Source organism: Sphaeramia orbicularis, chromosome 6 (genome assembly GCF_902148855.1).
Source record: "Sphaeramia orbicularis chromosome 6, fSphaOr1.1, whole genome shotgun sequence".
NCBI classification, from domain to species: Eukaryota; Metazoa; Chordata; class Actinopteri; order Kurtiformes; family Apogonidae; genus Sphaeramia; species Sphaeramia orbicularis.
Genome location: NC_043962.1, coordinates 21,820,418 through 21,845,543, shown reverse-complemented (window position 1 = coordinate 21,845,543; position 25,126 = coordinate 21,820,418). Strand labels below are relative to the sequence as shown.

The window sequence follows — 25,126 nt, the reverse complement described above, 5'->3', positions numbered from 1 at the left end:
ATTACCTCGGAGGCTGAGCTATGGGCAGGAGTCCAAGTCACACACACACACACACACACACACACACACACACACACACACAGAAAGGGAGAGTGAGTTCCCTGAGTGAGCTGGAGGGGAGCATAGAAGCCAGTATGTTACTCACAGGGATCAATGGAAAGATGAAAAGGCCATTAATGCCAGCCTGTTGGGAGTGTAAAATATGCTGTTTAACACCGCAATGCATATTTTCTACTAGTTTTACCGCGATGATTAAATATCAAGACGTAGGAATTCATTTTATGTGATTACGTGGCTCTGTCCTTTTATGACGACAAATTAAACTTGTTCGGTAAAGTTGTTCAGTTCATCACCTCACCTGGTTGCGTTACAATTCTGCTGAAGAAGCTCGGGGAAAAAAGAAAAAAAAAAAAAAAAAGAGACCTGACATACTTTTTTTTTGCTCAGACTTCTTGCTTCAGCCTATTATACAGTTCAACCCAGCTCAAAGTCGCTTCAATTATAAACATGATACTGTTAGCGCCTCTGGTCCCAAGAGGTATTGTAGTGGTACAATGCTACAGATCACATTTAGATCTCAGATCAAAGATGTTACATTTTGCCCAAACCCTAATTGGCGTCAAGCAAAAATAGAAAGCTTGAACTCCCTCTGATCATTGTCAGTATAGGGCAACAGCAGATTTAAAGGGGTGACATAGTTCAGTAAAAGTGCTTTTGTCAAAACTGCGTGTTTGTTTTAATCTGTCCAAGTGACTGATGTGAATTAAAAAATAAATAAATAAATAAAAATAGATAGACAGCCAAAACAGGACAAACATATTTTCAGGGTTATGAAACCTACTCATGTTGTCGTTATCGCCTTTCTTTATATTAGCACGACGACAAATTGAGTAGAGACACATGTTCGTATGTCTTAACTCAGAGTACCATTTGTAGATTTATGCTTACCACAGAGGGAAATACTCAATATGTAACATAGGAAATTCATGCATTGAACTCACAAATAATTACGCCGGCTTTCATTTTCCACTCCTGCTAGTGTAATAGAATGCTCAGTGGGATTTGTCGAACGCATACCAAAGCTAATTGTCATCCGTCTGCTTGCACTGAGACACCTGCGCGTCAGTGGAAGCTATTTTCAGACTTGATTAAAGTTTGATTGTGATGCACTGAGGTCATCCATAACTCCAGGTGAAGCTAAAATAAGCTAATCCTAAATGATCACCGCTCAGATGTAGCAAAGTGTAAATTTCATTTGCAAATTTAAACTGAAACAGGGCCAACTGTTTTAGAGCATGCACACAGTGGAATTGCGCTGTAAATGTGTAACATTTGTAAATGTATAATGTGTTTTCTTGCAGTCTTTTCAGGCACACAGTGACTAATGTTTTTCTCTTTTTTTCCTATTTTTTTTTTTTTCCTACTACACAATTCCAACGACTTTCAAAAAGGAAAAGGAACAAATTCTCTCAGGCCCTCTTACCTAAACTGTCAGCACCTCGTTCATCATTATGAAATAAGGAAAACAAATGTTGCGCTACATAATAACACAAGGGAAATTTCCTCTAAAGGTTAAACACTATTTTAAGCAACTCTATGAACAATGACTTTAAGCAATTCGACATTTGCCTTCTGTGGTTTGTGTGAGTATTTGGATCCATGCCTGTGTACACGTGTCTTCATGTGTGTATGCTTTTTTCTGCCTGACTGGTTATGTTTGAGACAGCATCTAAGAAGAAACAGAGCCAATAAGGAATACAAAAAAAAGTTATGTCATGTGTGTATGTGGATGTTTCATGTGTGCGTACGATTGTGGTTGTTAGTGTGTGGGTGTGTGTGTGCGTTATGCAAATACCTACCTGGTATGAGCTTGGCTAGGTAGCCAATTGGTGTAGGATAAGGAAGTTAGGAGGATAAAAAACCCATTGTAGTGAGGCAGTACCTAGTGTGTCTGCATGCTTTCATCTGTTAATTCAAAGACTTGGGAAGTGAAATAAGTCGACTCACTATAATCACCTGCAGCTCGCTACAGTATTGGAATCTGAGGGAAACTCTCTGATCTCTATTAAGCAGAATTGTGACTGGATCTACCTGAGACCCATTACAGACCTGGTTGGACCTCATCCCACTGCTCTGGTAGGCTGCTTTTGAAAAATTCTGTCCAATGTCAAACTGGTCAAATAAAGCTATTATAGTTATATTTCTAAAATTACACTGACTTTTTTTTCCCTTATTTCACTGAAATTACATATTTTTCCCGCTAACTGCTCTTTTTTAGGACCACGCAAGGGTCGAAAAAGAGCAGTTTTCTTCAGAAACTATTAATAGTGTGTTTAGACCTTCAGATCTCTTACTTTTAAAAAGATGCAGTTCAAAGCTGCATCTAAAATATTGATAATACTGAGTACTGACTAGAAATGTCAGCCTTGGTTTGTGCAAAAACAAAGAAAAAAAACAAAAACAACAACAACTATTATTTTCTGTCATTTACTAGAGGAAATCCTGAAAGTTTTTGCAAAAATACAAGTTAAATCACTGTTCTTATCATTTCCTGGATTCTTTAAACCATGCAAACTGCATTAAAAAAAAAAATCACACTTCTTCAGTTATTTCAGTTGTTTCAGTGCTTTTTATTTTGTTTGTTTGTCGAGCTTAGATTTGGTTTGAAAAGCAAATTTTAACGAATTATATGAAAAAATAAATAGCTAAAAGATAGGACAAGTTTTGTTAGTCACACTGCCATGACAGTCGTAGGAGATAAAACAATTCTTGCTTGAACGCTTTCAGATAAGCATTTTTTATCTCTGTACAAAGGCATATGCTGGAGAATGATTTTCACCATAACTCGGCTAACAGGATATTGATCCATAACTGTGACTGTTTCTTTGTTTCCTTTCTTCTGGCTCTGCAACTTGATTGTTATATTGGCAGAACCTTCTCTGTCTTGTTGATAAGATACCTGTTTAACAGAGTTGGTGGTGGTGGTGGTGGTGGAGGGGGGGGGTTAACACACAGCAGTAAACATTTGAACACACTTGGCAGATGTCAGCTGAAGACTGGATCTACCTTAGAATTATGTCACGTATCTCCAGGGGAAATCTCATTGAGGGATCTTAGTTTAGGTTGTTAGAAAACTGAGTTGACAGATATCTTTTTTTTGTTGGGGGGGGGGTCTATTGTCTGTTCATATGTCCCACATGCTTCTACTCACTTTACTATGAAATGAGTGGCGGTTTGGTATGAGGTGGTTTTGTTTATAACCCACCATAAAGTTGTGACCAAGATCTTCCCGTAAACAGGTGCATTGTGGGTCAGCGTATAAAGAATTACTCATTGTTTATATGGATCCTTGGGAGTCTGATTATAATATGATAAGTCAGTAACGTTTACAACCGAAGCGCTGCAGGTTATTCAGAAGTCATGTGGAAGGAGATTAAAAGAAAACAGCAATCTGCAATTTTATGTAGAATGTCTCAAACATGTAAATTAGGAACAGTAAACACATGACAGTGAAAGCTGGCAGAGATCAGCGTTGTATGTGACTCAGCTATTGTGCATGTGCGGCGCTTCTCTACATCCTGCTGAGCAAAAAAAAAACAAAAAAAAAAAAACAGTGGAGCTTCTGAAATATCAGCTAACTTTATTTACATGGGATGCAAATGTACAGTAAGAGTGGCTGAGTCTCAAACATGCCTTTATTTACCTGTACATGCACTGCTCTGCAACTTTCATTTATAGCGTCTGACTGTCAAATACGCAGTTATTAAGGGATCGCATTACCCCGGTTTTAGATTCACTCCATTGGTTGCCAGTTAGTTTTAGAATTCAGTTTAACCCTATAACGCCAAACGTATCATATTTGATACGTGAGTTTTCCCTCCCTTTGAAGCCCTCTATATGATCAGTGTGATATTATTTTCTTGAAAAACCTGATGTATACAATTAGATACATGCAAAACACGGATAATCCACCAGAGGGGAGGAACTCATTCATCAGAGGCCTTTCCAGTGACACTACAAGATTAAATTCATGAAGAAGGAGGCAGGACTTTGGCAATTTTGAAAAGGAATTACCAATTTGTTAGACGTATTTGTGTTATATTATGTTTTTGTTTGTTCAAAAATAATAATATTTGAGCATTGAGACCCGATGTATCAAATATGATACAAAACTGAAACTCATACATGGAATTTTTTTTGGTTTCTAACTTGTCTTATCCAGCATCATAACAGCAGAAAGGCAGTCTGGCTTCCTTTTGGTGCTGAACAAATTGGCTTTGCCAAGAGAAACTTCATAAAGTGTATGAAGCTCCCCTTGATATTCTACTGTCTTTATTATGAGTTTTGTTGAACCACATTTTGATGCCGGACCTGACATGGGGGGGTTAAAGCGGGAGAACAAGAAAGAAGAAGGTGGGGAAGAAAATATCAACAATACAAACAATAACAACCATGGTGATAATTATAATAGTAACAATAACTACAACCAGAAGTGAGTAAACTGGGCAGGAGAGAAAGAAAAAAAAACAAAACAAACGAAAACAGACATGGAAATGGATATTTAAAAAACATAAATAAATAAATAAAAAATTCGGGTGTTGTTCAGAAGGACCAATAAAGGCTCCAATTTCAAAGAGCTGGAATTTTCTATCAATTAATGGTTCAGGCTTTACAGGGTTAAGATTTTAGTTCTTACCAACCCTTCACTTAGAGAGGATTAGATATACACTTAAACTGGGAGAATTTGAAAAAAATTGGAAACTAGTGATGTCATATATGGCAGGGTCGGTCAGTTAAGATCCACTACATAAGCAGTAGTTCACAGCTTAGCACTACATTGATCTGTGTCAGAGGCTCTGGGGATGGGTGGGTGACATGTTAATTTGTGTTTTTGTTTTTGTTTTTTTAATTTCCTTCCTCTTTTCTGACTTTATCAATACTGTTTTCTTTTTATTTCTGAATGTGCGTTTCTTATGTTGATATCAAAAATGAAGCATAATGTACCATCCCGGGGATCTGAAATCTGTACTATGATAAGGGTTCGCAATAAAAATATCTGAAACAAGATTTTAGTTCTTACCTTTCGAGCCCCTCATGATCAGGCCCCTCTGTACATAGAAGAGTTCCTGAGACCCTACTCTCACTAAGGTCATCAAACCAGAAACTCCCAATTCAGAACCCGAGGACAGCCCTCTTTCCAAGCCAGTGCTCCACACCTGTGGAATGCACCACCTCTAACTCTACGGAACATGCAGACCATTGACTCCTTTAAGAAGGAGCTCAAAAGTTATCGTTTTAGGCAGGTCTTTATCTCAGGTTGATGTCTTATGAGGTTGTGTTATTGTGTTATTGTCTCTTTCTCTGCTGTTTTGTTTTTATCCTGGAGTATATATGACATTTTATTTATTTTATTTTATTTTATTTTTTAATCTTTATTTCGAACATGTAGACAGTGAAATCAAAACAAAACCAACCAACAGCATATCAGTAATGTTACATAAAAGGTTGATAAGTAAACCACAGAGAAAAGAAAAAAAAATACAAATAAATAAAATTAAAATTAAACATGCTCAAAAAGGAGTAGGAAGAAGTAAAAACTTTTATATTCCTACCCTCAAGTCTCTATTCCTAATGATCTCTATACAAATAATAGCATTTATTATTTTATATGAATAGCAATGTACCAATAATAATAATAATAATAATAAAGTTGTTTATTTTTGTTTTTTTTTTAAATTAACATCGTATTCTAAACTGTTAAGCACTTTTACCTGTGAAAAGAGCTGTATAAATAAAATTTACTTATTATTATTTATAAGAAAACTGAGTATACCATATATACGTTTTCTATACTTTGGATATTTTGAGAAAACGACAAGTAATCCAAAAAGAGTAAACATTCTGTGGAAGTGTCATACATTCCAGACTCTATTAAAACATCAATGCCAATGACATTTCAGAATGTTTGACTGTTCGGTGGATAAACCTGAGTGACTTGGTCCGAAACCTTTAAAGATTTTTTTTTTCTGTATTGATCTTTTCATATAGAAAATTGCTCTTGTCCTGACGTAGCCCCTGGGCCATGGTACATCAGAGTGTAGCGGCTGCAATATGAGCATCACTCCAAGCACCACCCTGGACAGCCAGCTGACCACTACCTGGGGCCCCAACAACTCCTACCCTGATGGTGAGGCCGATAACACACACACATACACACACACACACACACACACACACACACACACACACACACTGACTAACACACTCATCAAACCTGGGCCTTTTACGTCTTATTGGAATTTTTATACCGTCTTCCCTCATGTAAAGCGCTTAATTAAATTGTTGGAATAATCACCTAAAATGCCTTGAAAAATATGTTAATTTGTTCTGCTGTAGGATTCTGATTGCTCTCTATTCAACACTCCAGTTCTCTCAGTGGTTATGAAACTGCAATGCAAAATGAAAATCATTCAACAATTAGCGGCTGATGTATTGCTCACCTGGTGAGCCCAGAACTCTGCAACACAAGACAAGAATTAGGAATTCCTAACTGCTCATTTAGTTAACAGCTTGGTAGATGAATTATTGACAAATACCTTCATCAGTGGAATTTATATTTATCCCCTAATTTGCATGTTTTTGATTAACCCATAAAGATCTAACACTACTTTTGTGTCAGTTCCCAAATGAAATGTTCTCTATATCGAAGCTTTCTTAAAGGGGTCATATTTTGCTAAACCCACTTTTATTAGTCTATGGTACATTTATTTGCGTATTTTCAGACTCTAACAGTTCATAAAGTTTGAATTTGAACCCTCCAGGTGCTGCAAAGCCATCTTTATATTCATTTTGGCAAAAAATTAAGTGGATTTCTACAACCTGTTTTAATTCTTTCTTAATTTGTTACATCTATAACTAGTTACGTCACGACATTTGCACATATAAGGTTCTTCAAGTTTGGGGAAATGGACAGAGCAGGACGGTCAGCAACCTGGAGGGGGTGGGGTGTAAAGTGGCTCATTTGCATTTAAAGGGCCAGCGCTCAAAACTACCTTTCTGGTGTCGTTACTCAGAAATAGGGTTGAAGATGGACCTGTGGAGTTGAATTAACCCTTTCATGCATTAATTATAAGAACCTTAGTCTAGATTTTTTTTGTCTTGAGTGTTTTTATTCCTCCTTAGGCATGAAAAACATAATATGATCCGAGTTTTGTTTTGTTTTTTCCATAGAGTTACAAAAATGTCCATGCATTTAATTTTTGAAGTAAAGAAATGTGTTTAAAACCCAATATCAGACAGTGATATGAAAACAATGAAATAAAAACATTTTTAATGCTGCTAATCTGATGTTTTCTCACATTTTAACATATTCTAATGCTAGTTATTACTCACTTCATGGATATAATATAAAAAATAAAAACTTTTTGTCTTACAAATAACAGTTGATTTACACTAAACATGTTAGTGCAGATCAGGTTTATCAAGAACAGCAAAGTTACAGTAACGGTATGAATGTCAGTGTATGGGATGATGCATAAGCGTCCACTGTGTTGGCTGATATGGAATTAAAACAACAAAACCCATGAATATACAAAAGAACAGCTTTGAACAACTGTCCACTGTAGTGACCACTATGCATGAAAGGGTTAATGAAGAATTCAGACCCGAACATAGCATTTACAGTTTATGTAGACCACAGGGTAATGTTTTAAACTGCATAATTCCATTTAAAGAAGCAAAATATGACCCCTTTTTTTTAAGTGATTTATCATCATATGTTATAATATTATCCTCTGTATTTTGCATTTTATCAGTATAAATCAGGTATTTTGCTGTATTTCATTTTCTGATCATGTAGATGATTGAACTTGAGGGTTATTATATCAGAAACAGAGAAAAGTGCAGAAAAAGTTACTTTTTTGGTGAAATATGTCATTAACTGAACATGAACCAAGCATTTCCATCCACTGTCATTGATGAAACTCCATGAGTTTTACTGGTGAATCAATGTTGTACAAGATGATAGTGTTTTCACGGTAACTACGGAGCCTCTGAACGTCCAAATCGATGACCGAAAAACAAAACCTCCTACCTACAAATTTTTAGATTTTGAGTTTTCACTTTAAATAGTGAGAACAAGGATGACTCCACATTTTCAGTCTATCTGCAAGATAATCCTGCCCTTTCTTACAACATGAAGGTCACCTGACAACAACAACAAAGACCATACTATAATAAAACTAAACCATCAATCAATCAAATTTTATTTCTATAGCGCCAAATCATAACAAAAGTTTTCTCATGACACTTTACATATAGAGTTGGTCAAAACCAGACTCTAATGCTGCGTTTCCAGTACATGGGACCAGCTCAGCTCAGCTCGACTCGGTATTCCTGGAGACCGTTTCCATTACAAGATACTACCGACTTTACAGTACCTGGACGTCATAGCGATGTGGCGCATTACTTCCATGTCATCTGTTTAGAGAGTTGCTGATAAACTCACTTGTTGCATGTTTTCTCGTCTGAATTTTTACGTCGGCCACCAAAGACTGAATCTCCTCGACCGACCATGGTGTAGTTTTGGGCTGTTATCATGTGGATTAACCTACTGCTATATTTACTGTCCACTTCCGCATCTGTTTTTTGTAAAACGGCGGGTCACAGAGAAAACTGTCTGACCAATCAGTGGTCTGCAGTGTTATACGTTACGATTTAGTATCTTGTCCCCAGTCCTGGAACCTCGGCGGAGGTGATACCAAAAAAGTAGTACCGGGTACCAGATTCTAGGCCCTTTTTCGTAACGGAAACGCAAAAAGGCCGAGTTGAGTCGAGCCGGTGCCACGCAGTGGAAACGGGGCATAAGCCAATTTACAGAAACCCAACAGAATCTTCCAGGATCCACTTTTTTTTTTTTTTGCTTGTTTCCTGAAAAAAGTGATTTTTTCAGATAGGAGGTTTTGTATTTTGGCCATCGAGATCATATCTGATGACCGTGAAAAGATGACAAACTGCATTTTAGACCAATTATTTACATGTATTGATAGATTTGGTGGATCAACAGGTATTAAAACAGTTTAAATCAGTAGATGCTTTTGGTTGTTGATGGGTTAAGAAATGAATTTATCGATAAATGTGAACTATTTACGTTTGCCTCTAGTGCCGATGGTGATGTCTGGATACACAAGTCGTCTGTGGTCTCACGACTCCCAGCCTCAGTTCTGGAGTAAGTTCCAGGTGTGGGAATGGCTGCAGCAGGTCATGGACATGCACCAGATCGATGCCTCCAACATTCCCTTCCAAAACTTTGACATGGACGGCCATCAGCTCTGCAGCCTCAGCTACCAGGACTTCATTCTGGCCGCCGGCAGCGTGGGACCCATTCTCTTCCACAGCATCTCAGAACTCAAGTGGAGCGGTGCGTCTAAAAGTCTGAGACAGGGCGAAGGGGAAAAAGGGGAAGATGATTAGTTCCAATAAGAGACAAAGCTGTGTGATTCAAGCCGGGTCTGGAAAAGAGTCTTGATGAAGTGTTGCTTAGAAGGAATCACAGAGGCGGTCAGGGGTCGCACTGCATGGTGCTGTGGAGGGGCAAAGGACTGCTTTAAGCATGGGAGATGATGGATTTGTTGTTTGCTTTTGCTAGAATGGGTCTTCTAACAAAGCACAGAGGGAGTTTGAGGCAAAGATACAAGCTGAGAATTGGTTCATAGCCTGTTTTTTAATTAAGCTTCAGTGGAAGAACGTGTTACTGTAAAGGAACTGTAGAGGAAACTAAAAGGGATTAAATGATAAGAGGTGCTGTGTAACATTACATGGTGAATGCCAGTAATTCATGGCATTTCTAAACAACAGTGATGGCGAGAAAACGTGACATAACAGGTTTAACTAAACAGTGGTGCCATTGTTGCTGCCACGTGCAAGACTTTTATGACCAACCATTTAAACGCCAAAAGAAATTTAACCCTGTAAAGCCTGAACCACTAAATCATTGACAGAAAATTGCAATTCTTTGAAATTCTTTTGAGCCTTTATTGGTCCTTCTGAGCAACCCCCCCCCCCCATTTTTTTTTTTTCAAATATCAATTTTCATGTATGAATTTTTAATTTTGTATCATATTTGATACATTGGGTCTCAATGCTCAAGTATTATTATTTTTGAACAAACAAAAACATAATATAACACAAACATGTCTAACAAATTGGTAATTCCTTTTCAAAATTGGCAAAGTTCTGCCTCCTTTCTCATTAACCCTTTAACTACTCCACCAAGAAAAACAATGAAATGTTTTTGTTTTTTTTCATTTCTTATTTGCTTGGGTGAGTAATAACAACGTTTAATGATTTTATTTTCAACTGGCTCCGTGGTTTTTAAAATATTGACCTCTACCAAATGGTCAAGATGTCACTTAATGGTTAAAGTACATAATTTCATACAAATACATTAATAAGTAGACAAACAAAATCCACATTTATTAAGAATTAAACACCCAAAAATATCCAGGGTATTAGATACATAATTTTTTTAGCTTAGAAACGTGACATTTTTAAATCTTTCACTTCAACAAACTTAATAGCATTAATGCTTTTTGAACATTAGAAGCACATTATCTATGGTGGCAAGCTACAAAACAATCCCAGTTTCTATTCAAACACAAGAAAATATTGAATTTCTGACATTTCCAACTTGACACACTGGACAAAAGTTGCATCGCATTGAGGATTTTTTGGTACGAGTGCCAGAGGAGGGTGCGGTTTTGCACCATAGGATGCATTAGCATTCATACAGTAGTGGTAAAATAAGTTAGAAAGTGAATTTCGAATCAAAAACCTCAAACAATAGTCGTAATATTAGTATTCCAGCTTTTTTAATTTAGTAAACAATTAGGTTAAGTTAAGTTAGGTACATCACTTATTGAAATGTTTTGGCTCAAAATGTGCTAAAACCATATGGTCGAGCAAGCAGTTAAAGGGTTAATGACAATGTTGTAGGCCTCTGGTGAACAAATTCCTCCCCCCGTTGGATTATCTGTGTATTGCATGTTTCTAATTATATACATCAGGTTTTTCAAGAAAAAAAATATCATACCGATCATGTAGAGGGCTTCAAAAGTCATGTATCAAATATGACACGTTTGGCATTATAGAGTTCAAACAATAAAAATATAAATATAGTTGCTGTCATGAGGCTGGTTTTGGATCTGTTAATATCAAAGAGTAGTGGAATTCTTCACTAAATCAGCCTGATAGTAAAGAACTGCTCATTGTACATTTGTCCTAATACATTATGATCATTTAAATTCATGTTCTCTTCTTATTTTCCTATATCTGTACAGGGCAGTACCATGTGGAACTGGATCTCAAACAAGAACGTAAGCATCTTCAAGAATTTAATCAAACAAAACATGTGATTTAATTAAAAATTCCATCAAAAAACATGTTCCTTTTCCTTATGATTTCTTCTATAGTAGACTTTTGTCCATTTCCGGATGCCAGCTATCCATCTGGAGGTAGAAATATGCTTCTTTGTCACATTTCTACACCTAAAGCTTTATTAAATTAATATGTATTGAGAATAAATGTTTTTTTTTCTTGTCTTTAAAAGTAGAAATCCATGACCCTTCAATCCACCCCCTTCCATCTGTTGCCTCTCCTATTTCATCAAGCCCTGGTAAGAAATAGATATAATATATTCACTTAACAGAAGAGCAAAGAACTCCATAACTCAATAACTTTACATTTTCTATTTCATTTTCTGTTTCTTAGATATAAAAAGATACAGCAGTCGTCCTCATCAGGTCAAAAAACACAGTGAGTCAAATCAATACTCCTGCATATTATTACATTCTGTCATGTTTCATTACATGTGTGCTGTAATACTGCGAGAATAGTAATAATACAGTCACAGGAAAAATTATTAGACCACCCCTTATTTTCTTTAATTTTTTGTTTATTTTAATGCCTGGTACAACTAAAGGTACATTTGTTTGGACAAATATAAGGATAGCAACAAAAATAGCTCATAAAAGTTTAATTTCAGAGCTGAGATCTAGACATTTTCCATGGTTTTCTTGATAATAACCAAAATCACTTCAGTTCTTAAATCAATATCTATGGCAAAAACAGTGCTTTAAGGAATTCCATGTTTTCTTTTCTGTCTGTTTTAGTTGCATGATACACACAAGGAGTTAGGACTTGACTGCATAATACATTTATATAAATATATATATATATAAATATATATATATATATATATATATATATATATATATATATATATATATATATATATATTTCTATTTATATATATATATATTTATATATATATATATATATATATATATATATATATATATATATATATATATATATATATATATAATTTTTATTTTTATTATTATTTTTTTTTTTGATGACTTTTGATGGTCTATACAGAAGAGAATTAGGGCCACTGGGGAAAAAATTAAGGTCCAATAGATTTTTTTTTATTTTTTATTATTATTATTATTATTATTATTATTATTATTATTATTATTATTCTGAGAAAAAAGTCAGAATTCTGACTTTAATCTTAGAATTCTGACTTTGATCTCGGAATTCTGACTTTTTTCTCAGAATTCTGTTTCATATGTTTTTTTTTATTATTATTGTTCTGTTCTGAGATTAAAGTCAGAATTCTGAGGGAAAAAAAGTCTTAATTCTGACTTTTTTCCCTTGAATTCTGATTTTAATCTCAGAATTCTGACTTTAATCTCAGAAATCTGACTTTTTTCTTAGAATTCTGACTTTTTTCTCAGAATTCTGACTGAATTTTTTTTTTTATTATTATTATCATTATTGTTGTGTTCTGAGATTAAAGTCAGAATTCTGAGAAAAATAGTTTTAATTCTGACTTGTTTCTCAGAATTCTGACTTTAATCTCAGAATTCTGACTTTTTTCCCCAGATTTCTGACTTTTATATTAGAATTCTGACTTTAGTCCGAGAATTCTGACTTTAATCTTAGTATTCTGGCTTTTTTCCCAGAATTCTGACCGTTTTAAACATTTTTGTTGTTGTTATTATTGTTCTGTTCTGAGATTAAAGTCAGAATTCTGGGGAAAAAAAAAAGTCTTAATTCTGACTTTAATCTAAGAATTCTGACTTTTCCTCCTCAGAATTCTAACTTTTTCCTCAGAATTCAGACTTTAATCTCAGAATTCAGACTTTTTCGCAAAATAACAAAAAAAAAAAAAAAAACATTTTGGACCTTAATTATTATTTTTTTCCCAGCGGCCCTAATCCTCTTCTGTATGTTCTAATAATTATTTTCCGTGATTGTAATAATATTTTGCTGTCCCTCCACAGACCCAAGAGGTACCCACTTGTGGGAGTTCATCCGTGACATTCTCTTGAACCCAGAGCGCAACCCGGGGCTGATCAAGTGGGAGGATCGGACTGAGGGCATTTTTCGATTCCTAAAGTCAGAAGCGGTGGCGCAATTATGGGGCAAGAAAAAGAATAACAGCAGCATGACCTATGAGAAACTAAGCCGAGCAATGAGGTAAATAGCTATTATACATGCTCAACAAATACAAACCTTACACGTACTGCAAATGTAAAATGTTTCAGCCAAAACAACTTCACTTGTAATTAGTTAGTTCATTTAAGACGTAATTATAAAGACAGTCGAGACAGAAGAATTTTGTGTAAGGGCAAGTCTGAGGGGTCAGTAGTAATCATGCAGTTGTGTTTTTCTGTCTATGAGGGACAGAAATCCTCCACACAGGCAACTTTTGTTCATTAACTTACTTTACTATGATGAGGAGGATAATTTTCTGCTGCATTGTCCCAAATCTAATTTACTCAAAAAAAACAAACAAAAAAAAAACAACAACACATACTGTAACGACTAAGACATTTGCTTTGAAACTACTGGTGATATCATTAGAAGTTTATCATTAGAGCTCGACCCTTAACCTCTGTACGCACTTATATTCGATTAATGTTTCCAATTTCCTCCTCCCGTGAGCTGAAAAAGCTTTTCCGTCTACTGCAATAGTCACAGCTTTACATTCAAATGAGCCAGTCTAATAAGCTTAATTTCATTGTAGTGCAAACTACTGGGAACTCCAAAATGCGCCCGCAGGTATTGTCGGTGTGACCACAAAGCTCATTTTCTATTTACTGTAGTGCAGCTGAAGGATTTACGGCTCGATGGTATCGCCAAACAGATTGGGGGCTCTCTGTTCTAAATAACAAAGCAGTGGATGATGACCAAACAGTCTTTAAAACGTGTCTGAAATGATGAAATTACTATTGTTTAGTCAATACAGTATGAATGATAAATAGTGAACTGTTTTTTTTGTTTTTTTTTTAAAGAAATAAAGCAACTTTCCAGAACTTTATTTTTCAATTTCAATTCAATTTACAACCCTGTCCTTTGTTACAGATATTACTACAAAAGGGAAATCCTAGAACGAGTAGATGGACGCAGATTGGTTTACAAGTTTGGAAGAAATGCAAGAGGTTGGAAGGAGTCGGAAAAGTGATAATTTCATTACAGTAATTTATGCTTTTCTATTTTTTTGTGTGTGTGTGTTGTTACTGTATGTGTTTTTGATAATTTATATATATATATATATATATATATATATATATATATATATATATATATATATATTTGAACTGTTTACACTTTATTGACAATCGTGTTTTTGCTTCTATGTTTTTTTCCCCTTTTTAATCCATCTTTTTGTTGTGATAAACGCACTGAAATACGCTTTACTGTGCCTTGCAAAGCCCATGACAGCATAGTCAAACCTCATAAACGTGTTTACATGAGATCATACAGAATAAAAAGGGTTATCAAAATCTGACAACTACAATAACACAATGCCAGTCCTGTTTTTCTTGTATTTTTTTTTTTTTTTTTTTTTTTATTCCAAATGTCGCTTCCTGGAGTCCCTAAGGAGCATTTGTTGATAGCATTCAAAATACATGCGACAAACACATTGGATGTTTTTCAATTAATACTGTGAAGTGTCCTTCGGGGATAACACATAGCATAATAAAGACATGCTATACGCACAATGAAAATACAGGAATATGAAAAAGCTATAATCGATATTTACATCAATATAACACTATGGTTTGTCTATATGGGCTTATTTTATCTGTTGCATTTATGAACTGAAGAAAATGTGTAAATGTTTATTGATGACAAATAAAGTGTGTTTTGTGTTATTTTTATGATGGCAGTTTGTCAGAATATTTCAGAGAAAGTTCAGTTTCTGTGCCTTTTTCTGTTTCAGATTTTATATTGATGTGTACACAAGAGGAATAAAGGTACTTACATATACAAGAGCACACTGATGTTAATATTAACCATGTTTATATACGCCATTAGATTTAGATTTGCTTATTTTTTTAGAACAAATAATGAATCCCAACAAATAATACAATGAAAAGAATACTAAGACAAAATCTGTGTAAAATAATTAAATTGGTCACATAAACATGAGAAAAAATAAAAATAAAAAAATAATAATATATATATATATATATATATATATATATATATATATATATATATATATATATATTTATATATATATATATATATATATATATATATATATATATATATATATATATATATATATATTTTTTTTTTTTTTTTTTTTTTTTTTTTTTTTTTTTTTAAAGAAAAAAAAAGGAAAGGGAATTACATTGTATCAAAAAACAATCCATAAATGGTTGGCATTTATTACTTTCGCCAAGGAACGGTGGAGGTTTTGTTTTCATTGGGGTTTGTCTTTCTGTCTGTTGGACTGTTGTTAGCAAGATAACTCAAAAAGTTATGGACGGATTTTGATGAAATTTTCAGGAAATGTTGATACTGGCACAAGGAACAAATGATCAAATTTTGGTGGTGATCGATGGGGGGGGGGGGGGGGGTGTTACGACTGATCTGCCTTGGCGGAGGTCTCCATTCTCCAAGTGCTTTTCTAGTTGTTGAATTTGTTTTGAGTTTCCCGTTTTGAAGATCTAATTTTCTTCTTTTTTTTTTTTCTTGTTTTTTCTTATGGGCTCAGCTGTCTGTCTGTACCGTTAAGGCAGCAGCCCAACTGTACTCCCAGTCATCATTACCCATTTTTCTGACACCTTTGCTTGTGTATCGTCTTTTATTTGGACATTTTACCAGGGAGTATCTCACACTACTTTTTTTTTTTTTTTTTTTTTTAATTTTCTCTACTTTCAAAAAAAGACTTAACCTTGTTAATCCATTGTATGCTGGAAGGGGCTGTAGTGGATTTCCAGTTCAGAAGGAGGTGGCATTTAGCAACTAGAAAAGCACTCAGAGAACAGAGACCTCCACCAAAGCAGATCAGCCCCCCCCAGAACAATCACCACCAAAATTTAATCATTTTTTCCTTGTGCCAGTATCAACATTTCCTGAAAATTTCATCCAAATCCGTCCATAACTTTTTGAGTTATCTTGCTAACAGACAAACAAACAAACCCTGATGAAAACATATGACGGACATAATTACCAAAGTAAAAGCTATTACTTCCAGTTCTTTAGTACACTATCGGGTATATTCTTCCAGAAGACTAAAAATACCAATGTGTGGTCAAGAGTCTATTGTTTTTGAAAATTCCTTTGACATGGTGTTGAAATAAATTAGTCAAAAATTTGTCAGGGCTGGACAAGAAAAAAAACAGTTTCTGTGCCTTTTTAACAGTCATGAGAAAACAAGTGGATCCTCTCTGACCTTACTGTATCTAAACCCTCAAAAGGAGCTCGTCTTGACCACAACACTTCGCTGTTGTCTGTCAACAGAGCGCAGACTGTGACTGTAGTTTCCAGAGCTACAAGCCTGACTTTGAAAAGCCTCGTAGCTACTTGATGGTACTGATTGCGCGTTTTATCATGACAGTGTGAAATGCCACACAGTTAATTGCCTGCCGGTGCGTGCTGTAATGGCGGCGTCGGCTGCTGATGGTAGCAGACAAATGTAGAGGCCTCGATGGCCTGCGAGATAAAAGCAGTGTCGATACACAGCTTCTTTCACTGGCCTGTGTTCACAAGCAAATCTGGGCCTAATCTTCACTCTGATTTATCGTGCTGCTGTAGCCCTTCTTTACATAGCACCGCACTGATCGACACCATGTCCCATGATTATCTGTCCTGACTGCTTTAAAATGTGCCCACTGCAAAGATTTTTTTTTTTTTTTTTTTGTCGTCCGTCTGCTCTTACGATAACAGGACGTCACTGACACAGTATTCAACCAAATGCTCTGGTGTTCTGCCACGCTCTTTCATAACAAACCCATTTCTGAAAAAAAAAAAAACAAAAAACAGAAAGGAAACATTTGCAAATTTCATAAACCCACTTTTTTTTTCATATTTTTATTGATGTGTGTATAATAAAATGAAAGGTACATACCAATAGCATGGCACACTGATGTCAACATTAACCAAGTTTGTAGACACCATTGCTTTTTGAGTTGCATATTTTTTAGGAACAAATAACAATGAAACCTGACAAACAATACGATGAAAAGAATACTAAGACATAGTCTGAATGAAATAATTAAACTGGTGATGTAAACATAAGAAAATAAAGAACTAATAAAGGAAAATTTAAAAAAAAAAAAAAAAAAAAAAGGGAGGGGGAAGGGAATTACATTGTCTCAAAAAAGTCTATAAACAGTTGCCATTTATTTTAGAATTTGTTCAAGTTCCCTCGTTTTGAATATCTAATTTTCTCTACTTTTAGAAAGGACATAATCTCATTATAAACCCATATTTTATTTACAATAGAAACTAAAAATATAGTAACTAGCAAATAATACCAAAATAATAAAAAATAAGGTCGTTTTGAATTTGATGGCAGCAACACATTTCCAGAAACCGGGGAAACAAAAGAAAGTGGTGTGAAAAGGAAACAAATGAAGGAATATTTAGCAACTAATTGCATTAACTGGCCACAGATCAGTATGATTGGGTGTAAAAAGAGCATCTGAAGTAGTAGTAATGATGAGCAGAGATTCACAAGTCTGCAAAAAAAATGGGGCTTATGCATTGTGAAACAATTCACAGTGCGTAATACGATCAAACATTAACCCATAAAGACCCAAACAGCCACCATCGACCAAAAGCATCTATTGATCTAAACTGTTTAATCCAGTGGTTTCCAATCTTTTTTGGCTCGTGACCCCATTTTAACATCACAAATTTCTGTTGACCCCAGAAAAGGAGACGTTTTTTTTGCTAAAATTAATTTGTTTTTGATCATGTAATAGTTTGCTATACTATGTTGCAAATAAACGTTAATTTTTTAGACAACATTTAGTCTATATAATGTATATTATTATGGACGGAGGCAGTAAATCCAGGTGTAGATTACTGCGCAAAGTGAGAATTTTATGTACAGTCAGTCCAGCTGTGATTTACAAGGCTGACAATTAATACTGAACAAATAAGAACTGAAACTATGAATTATGAAAGAGCTGCAGCATCTGAGACTGACCACAATGAACATTTGACAGATAAACAGTACCACAGCGCTTCAGTTTCAGCTTCAGTTTGTCATGTCTTTTATGTACTGGGATCGTCTCTCTCACCTCACCATATATTTTTTATTAGTAAATGTTTCTTAATTTTGTATCGATTACTAGAAATTCCAGGCGACCCCACGTGGAGTCCCGACCCCAAGGTTGAAAAACACTGGTTTAATTCCTGTTGATCCACTAATCCTATCAATACATGTAAATAATTGGTGTAAAATGCTGTTTGTCATCTTTTCATGGTCATCAGATCTGACCCATTTGGACATTCAGAGGCTCCGTAGTTACCACGGAAACACCGTCATCTTCTACAACATTGATTCACCAGTAAAACCAATGGAGTTGGATCACTGACAGTGAACGGAGACACTTGGTTTATGTTCAGTTACTGAGAGATTTTGCTGAAATTTTAACTTTTTTTTCATGTTTCTCTGTTTTGATCTAATAACCTCTGAATTTACTCTGAGTTTTCATGAGCATCTAAATTAAGTATAGGAAATTAAATATGGGAAAATACATGATTTACAGTGAAGAGTGAAAAATATATTGGATCATATTATAATAAATGGTGATAAATCACTTAAGGTTAAATAGAGAGAAAAATTCATTTGGGAACTGACACAAAACTAGCACTGGGTCTATAAAGGTTCAAACCAGGTATTCCGTTATTGAAATCATGTGCTCAGGTGCACTTCCACAATTCATTGTTTGTGAACTCACTTCACCATGCCGCAGATGCAGACTGAAATTCGACCTGGCAAAAAGAAAACCACATGTGAACATGATCCACAAACAACACTGCCTTCTCTGTACTAAAGCTTATTTAGAATTAACTGAGGTAAAGTAAGGAACTATCCTCAGGTCAAATGAATCCAAATCTCATGTCCTCTGGACTTAAGAGTAGAGGGACCATCTGACTGAACTGACCAGCATTACACTGTAAGACCGGATAAGTTGACTTTACTTAGAAAATCTCAGGTAACTCGTTGCCTTAAAAAATGTAAGTAATGAGTAATGAAAACTTGAGTGTATTAAACTTAAATGCTTGATTTGAATAGAATTGCTATTTTAAGTACAACAAACTAAATGCCAAGTTAGGTTGACTTAAAATTTTTTGCTGTGTCAATTGCTTTGTATAATCATTAGACTTAACATCATCAGTTTATTTTACTCAATTCCAAGTTGATTTAACTTAAACTCTTTTGCAATATGAAGTGCTTTGCATAATTATCTGATTTTATATATTGTAGCGTGGGTGCAAGTTACTTTAATATCGTTTGTCAGTACAGAAAATGCTTTTATTTTGGCAAGGCTTTGAGAATTTCGTCAAATTAGTCTGATCTTGGATGAACAGGAAACCTATTGTTTGACCTATGGCTCTCACTCATGGTGCAGCTGTACAAAAATACAAAAACAAACACAAAAAGGCTAATAAACATTGCCATACACACATTAAATCCAAATTAACACTAACACCACAACCCCGCTGAACCCCTGCACATAAATATAACACATTTTCAACAACATGCCCAATACCCACAATGCAATGCACAGATGAAAAGGTGTGGTCATGATGAAAACTTAGTGATTTAAATCCATTCAACTTAAACTTTTTCGTACTTTCAACTATGTCTACAAATTAGTAGAATACACTTAACATTTTACAGTAATGTCAAAAAACTTAAAACATTTAAGTACATTGTAATTAAAGCATTTTAGTAAATACAGCTTCCGGGCTTACAGTGTAGGTGTAAACCCTGCACTTCTGACAGGATGGGGGTGCATTATTACCTATTGAATGGGCCTCTGGAAACACACCAGCACACACCAGCAGTGCTGAAAGACACAAGTTTTAGCAAATTATGTTTCCATTCAGTGTCTTTCTCAGGGAATTCCTTGCATATTTCAACAACACATTGCAAAACCACATACTGCGTCTATTACGACAGCATAGCGTCACAAGATCTGTCACCAACGGAAAACATTTGGTGCATTATGAAATGAAAAAGACAACAAAGAAAAACCCAGGACTGTTGAGCAGCTATAATGGGTCATGATTCCTGTCCCAAAAGTCCTCCAGTTGGTCTCCTCAGTTCCTAGATGTTTATGGACTGTAGTCAAAAGGAGAGGGGATACTAAACATTTAATACGTTTACCGTCTTCTATTGTAAAGAAATAAAAATAATAATAACCCTTAACCCTTTCATGCATCGTGGTCATTACAGTGGACACCCATTCTACAGCTGTTCTCTTGTATATTCCTGGGTTTTGTTGTTTTAGTTCCTTATCAGCCAACACAGCACCATCCCATACACTGCAATTCATACCATTACTGTAACTTTGCTTTTCTTGGTAAACCTGATCTGCAGTAACATGTTTGTGTGTAAATCAATTGCTAACTGTTACCTCTGCCAAGGAATGGCATTTATTTGTCTGTTTGTCTGTCTGTTAGCAAGGTAACTCCAAAATTTTTGTAGGAAGTTTGGAAGGATTTTGATGAAATTTTCAGGAAATGTTGATACTGGCACAAGGAACAAATGATGAAATTTTGGTGGTGATTGGGGGGGTGGGGTGGGGTGGGGGGGGGGTTGGTCTGTTTGTCTGTCTGTTAGCAAGATAGCAAAAAAACTCAAAAAGTTATGGTCGAAGGTCTGCGCTCTCCAAGTGCTTTTCTAATTTTTTTATATTATCTCCATTAAGTGAGTAATAACTTGAATTGTTGAATTGAATTGTTGAATTGTTTATTCGCATGCATACATGACAATAAAACACAATAATAATAACAGTAAAAGACATGACGGGGAAGCCAAAAACCAAAGTGGTTTATCGAGGGCCTCCCCAAAGACTTGAAATAAAAAAAAGTATTTGCAGTGTCTAAAAATGATATACAATCATAAATAAACAAAATTAACTAAATGAAGGAAATAAGTCATAAACAAGTATAACAAAACAATGAATAAATAAATAAAATAAATGAATAAATAAATACATCGTAAGCAATGCACATAGAAATAAATAAGAATCGACAAAACTATGAAATGAAATTCGGAATGAAACTAATGAGTTATCTAACTAAGAAAAATGGTAGTTGAATCAAGAAGAACAAACAAATCAGGTGAAAGTAGTGCTTGGGTGTTCTATGAAATCCAGTTTTAAGAGTTTTTCGAATCTGGATAAGAGCACACAGGTTTGCTGTGACTGGGTTAAATTGTTCCATATGGTGGGGCCCCTAGACAGTATTGTAAATTGTTTCTGATTGGATTTGGAACTTGTGTTAGATTATGTTAAAATGTGAGAAAACATCAAATTAGCTGCAGGAAAAATGTTTTCATTTCATAGTTTTCACACGGTGTATCATTTTCCGATATTGCGATTTAAATACATGTTTCTTTGCTTCAAAAGTTAAACACATGGTGTCCAGCTAAGTGGACATTTTTGTAACGCCACAATAAATTATTATTACTCATTAAAAGACGTTCAGTTGCATTGTTTTTTTCAAGCCAAAAGAGAAATAAAAACACTCAGGTAAAAAATCTTGACTGAGGTTTTCATAATTCATGCATGAAAGGGTTAAAGACCCAAACAAACACCGGTGACCAAAAGCATCCACTGATCTAAAATGTTTCATGACTTCTGATCCATTAATCCTATCAATACATGTAAATAATTGGTGTAAAGTGCTGTTTTTCATCTTTTCATGGTCATCAAATATGAGCCATTTGGATGTACAGAGGCTCCACAGTCACCGTGGAAACATAGTCATCTTCTACAACAATGATTCACCAGTAAAACCCATGGATTTTTTTTTTTTTTTTTTAATTTATTGTTTTTGTTTTTTTTTTATTTTGAATATCAAATGACAAAACAAACAGGACAAAAAGGAGCGAGATGAAGTATAACTTATATACTCCCCCTTACCCCATCTTTTTCTACTGATCACAAAGTCCCATGTCACTTCCTCAAAGTAACTAAATCTTACACATGTCAACAATCCTGCACAAAATGCCAAATTATTATACAAATCAAAAATAAACTCTGGCCATTTCATAGTATTACGCATAGTTTTACATGTATTACGCATAGAAATCGACTTCACTTCATAAGTAGGCAAAAGAAATTCCAGATCCAAAAGGACACTCCAATACATGGATATAAATCAACCAAAAAAGAAAACAAATATCACACAAATGTGCAACAATTTCATTGTGACTCTTCAACAACACTCAATGTCTGAAAAGGAGTTGAATCAGTGACAGTGGCTGAAGATGCTTGATTCTACTCTGAAAGTCACTTTTTCTTCAGTTTTCTCTGTTTCTGATATAATAACCCTCAGCTTTAATCTGAACTTTTATGAACATCTACATCAAGAGTGTCAAACTCATTTTAGTTCAGGGGCCACATACAGCCTAATATGGCATAAAGTGAGCTGGACCAGTAAAATAATATAAATAATAAGATAATAATAACTTTCGAAAAAATTTAAATTCTGTAATGAAAATGTTAACATCTATGAATTGTACTCGAACAAATACGAACAACCTGTAAATTATTAAGAAAAATAAGTGCAATGTCAACAGTATTATGCCTTAGTTTATCATTCATACATGTGAATCACAACTTAGAGATCACAGTGGATCTACAAATACACAAAACATTTAATAACAGGGAGAATATTATTACAATTCCACATACTTCTCTTAAGACATTTTAGGTTATTCACATTTTTTCTAAAAGGCTAGTCTGTAAATGTAAATATTCTTGTGTAATGTAACTTTTTTTTACACTAAAACATACAGAAAAATTTACAGTTTTCATTATTTATAGGTTATTATGATAGTATTAACTGCGTGATCCACTTTGGATTGAATTGACCTTAAAAATGTTTAACTTCCTTGATTGTTAATATCTTCAGTGTAATTTTTGCATTTCACAAATTCATCCCAGGGGCCGGACTGAACCCTTTGGCAGGCCGGATTTGGCCCCAAGGTCACATGTTTGACACTTGTGATCAAGATGATCAGTGAATTAAATATAGGAAAAAACATGATTTTTACTGAAAAACTGCAAAATGCAGAGGATAATATATAGTAAATGGTGATAAATAAATAAATCTAGAGAAAAAAAACTGACACAAAAGTAACTCTGGGTCTTTATGGGTTAATCACTGCATTGTGATTTTATTGACATTTTATAGATCATCATGTTTCTTATGGAATTGCTGTTGTATATATTTACTCCCTGATTGTAAGACACTGCATGTAATTAGATTCTTTTATTTTTTGAAGTTCTATATTCTATTAAAGAGTGAATGACATAAAGAAAATTACAGAGACGATATAGCTCATAACTGTTCTGGATTGTATGGAATGAATAGCGACTGATTGCCTTATTGTTATACTTCAAGAAACAAGCAACCAGCGCAATTTGAAATGAAGTGCATATCCATTTTAATTCCATTGTTTCGTTCTTCCTTCCACGAAGCAATCACGTTGTAGCTTCTCCAGAGCGCCACTTGAATTATGACTGTAGGTTGTATAAGTATTGAATAATGACAGAAGAAAGTAAGTTCTAAATGAAAGCTGCACATAAAACTGTAAAGCTGAGGAGCCGTAAACTAATCATGTAGTGTATTATGAACAGGAGTCAGTGTTGTTTAACCTTGACCCACATAGCACCATAAAGCAGAACATTTCACTGTGTTTGATTACCTCAACAGCAACACAGAGAGATCATAAATATAATATAAATGAGTCGACGTGGGGGGGATATAAATGTGTCTATCAGCAGAAATGAAGAAGCAGATGAACACCTACAAGGAAACAAGTTGAACTCTATTGTCATTCAAGACCATGCATGCAACGACCGCGCTGCTGCAATCTGACCTTAGTTTCACTTCTGAATAATGCGAATGTGATACGGGGACATGTTTGATGTGACTTACTAAAGATAAGCAAGCAGTTAGGCAAATTGTCATGACTAATCTAACCTCTGCAGCACAAAGAGACAAGAGAGGCAGGTTTGATTAACAGACCACTGCTGTGTGAATGCAAACCCAGCCTTTACATACTATCAGTAGAAGGTCCACGACTGTTACCGACATCTGATCTAAATTACAGAACTTTAACCCACATTATGGTCTGTGGTCTCCTCTGCTTTTGAAACCATGTGAGATGTTTGAATGTGTTATTTTATTCTATTGTTTTATTTGGTATTGGTTAATTGTTCTTTTTTTACCGTTTTGAAATTGTACAGCTTTTTATGTTTTTTTTTATCTATTCTTGTATTTTATTCTTTTATTTTGGTTTTATTCATGTTCCTTATTTAATAGGTCTTATTTATTTTATTTTATTGTAATTTTGTTTGGTTTTTTGGGTTTTTTTTTTTCTGTCTTTCTGCCCAGTTTATTCAGTTCTGTTTTTTTTTGTTTGTTTTTGTTTTGTTTTTTTTATTAAGTTTATTTGATAGGGACAATGCAAATTACAGAGTAAAACTTCTACTTGTTATAAACAAGCTGTAGTAACTGATGATTCACATAAGGAGATTATAGCTATTGTTAGTTTCCATCTTCAGTC

General features: G+C 34.7%; 1 protein-coding gene across 3 annotated transcripts; it reads left to right on the top strand.

Moving 5' to 3' along the window:
- The first annotated feature begins 1,937 nt into the window (after positions 1–1,937).
- Positions 1,938–14,605, top strand: ehf (ets homologous factor). Of its 3 annotated transcripts, none has more exons than XM_030135742.1 (9): positions 1,938–2,136; positions 6,073–6,187; positions 9,161–9,418; positions 11,337–11,372; positions 11,469–11,510; positions 11,606–11,671; positions 11,767–11,811; positions 13,347–13,542; positions 14,431–14,605. In XM_030135742.1, exons 2-9 carry the CDS (start codon positions 6,112–6,114, stop codon positions 14,528–14,530), a joined length of 819 nt encoding a protein of 272 aa, XP_029991602.1. In that variant the 5' UTR covers positions 1,938–2,136; positions 6,073–6,111; the 3' UTR covers positions 14,531–14,605. The 3 variants fall into 3 exon arrangements, with proteins under 3 accessions (XP_029991602.1, XP_029991603.1, XP_029991600.1); XM_030135743.1 differs by having other exon boundaries at positions 6,049–6,187; positions 11,609–11,671; XM_030135740.1 differs by having other exon boundaries at positions 6,049–6,187.
- Positions 14,606–25,126: the final 10,521 nt, after the last annotated feature.

Bases quoted from the DNA above. Each gene is read 5' to 3' on its own strand.
- ehf (XM_030135742.1), top strand. From the start codon at position 6,112: ATGAGCATCACTCCAAGCACCACCCTGGACAGCCAGCTGACCACTACC. The intron at 9,419-11,336 runs GTGCGTCTAAAA...ATATCTGTACAG, and splicing joins CTCAGAACTCAAGTGGAGCG to GGCAGTACCATGTGGAACTG. The intron at 11,373-11,468 runs GTAAGCATCTTC...TTTCTTCTATAG, and splicing joins ACTGGATCTCAAACAAGAAC to TAGACTTTTGTCCATTTCCG.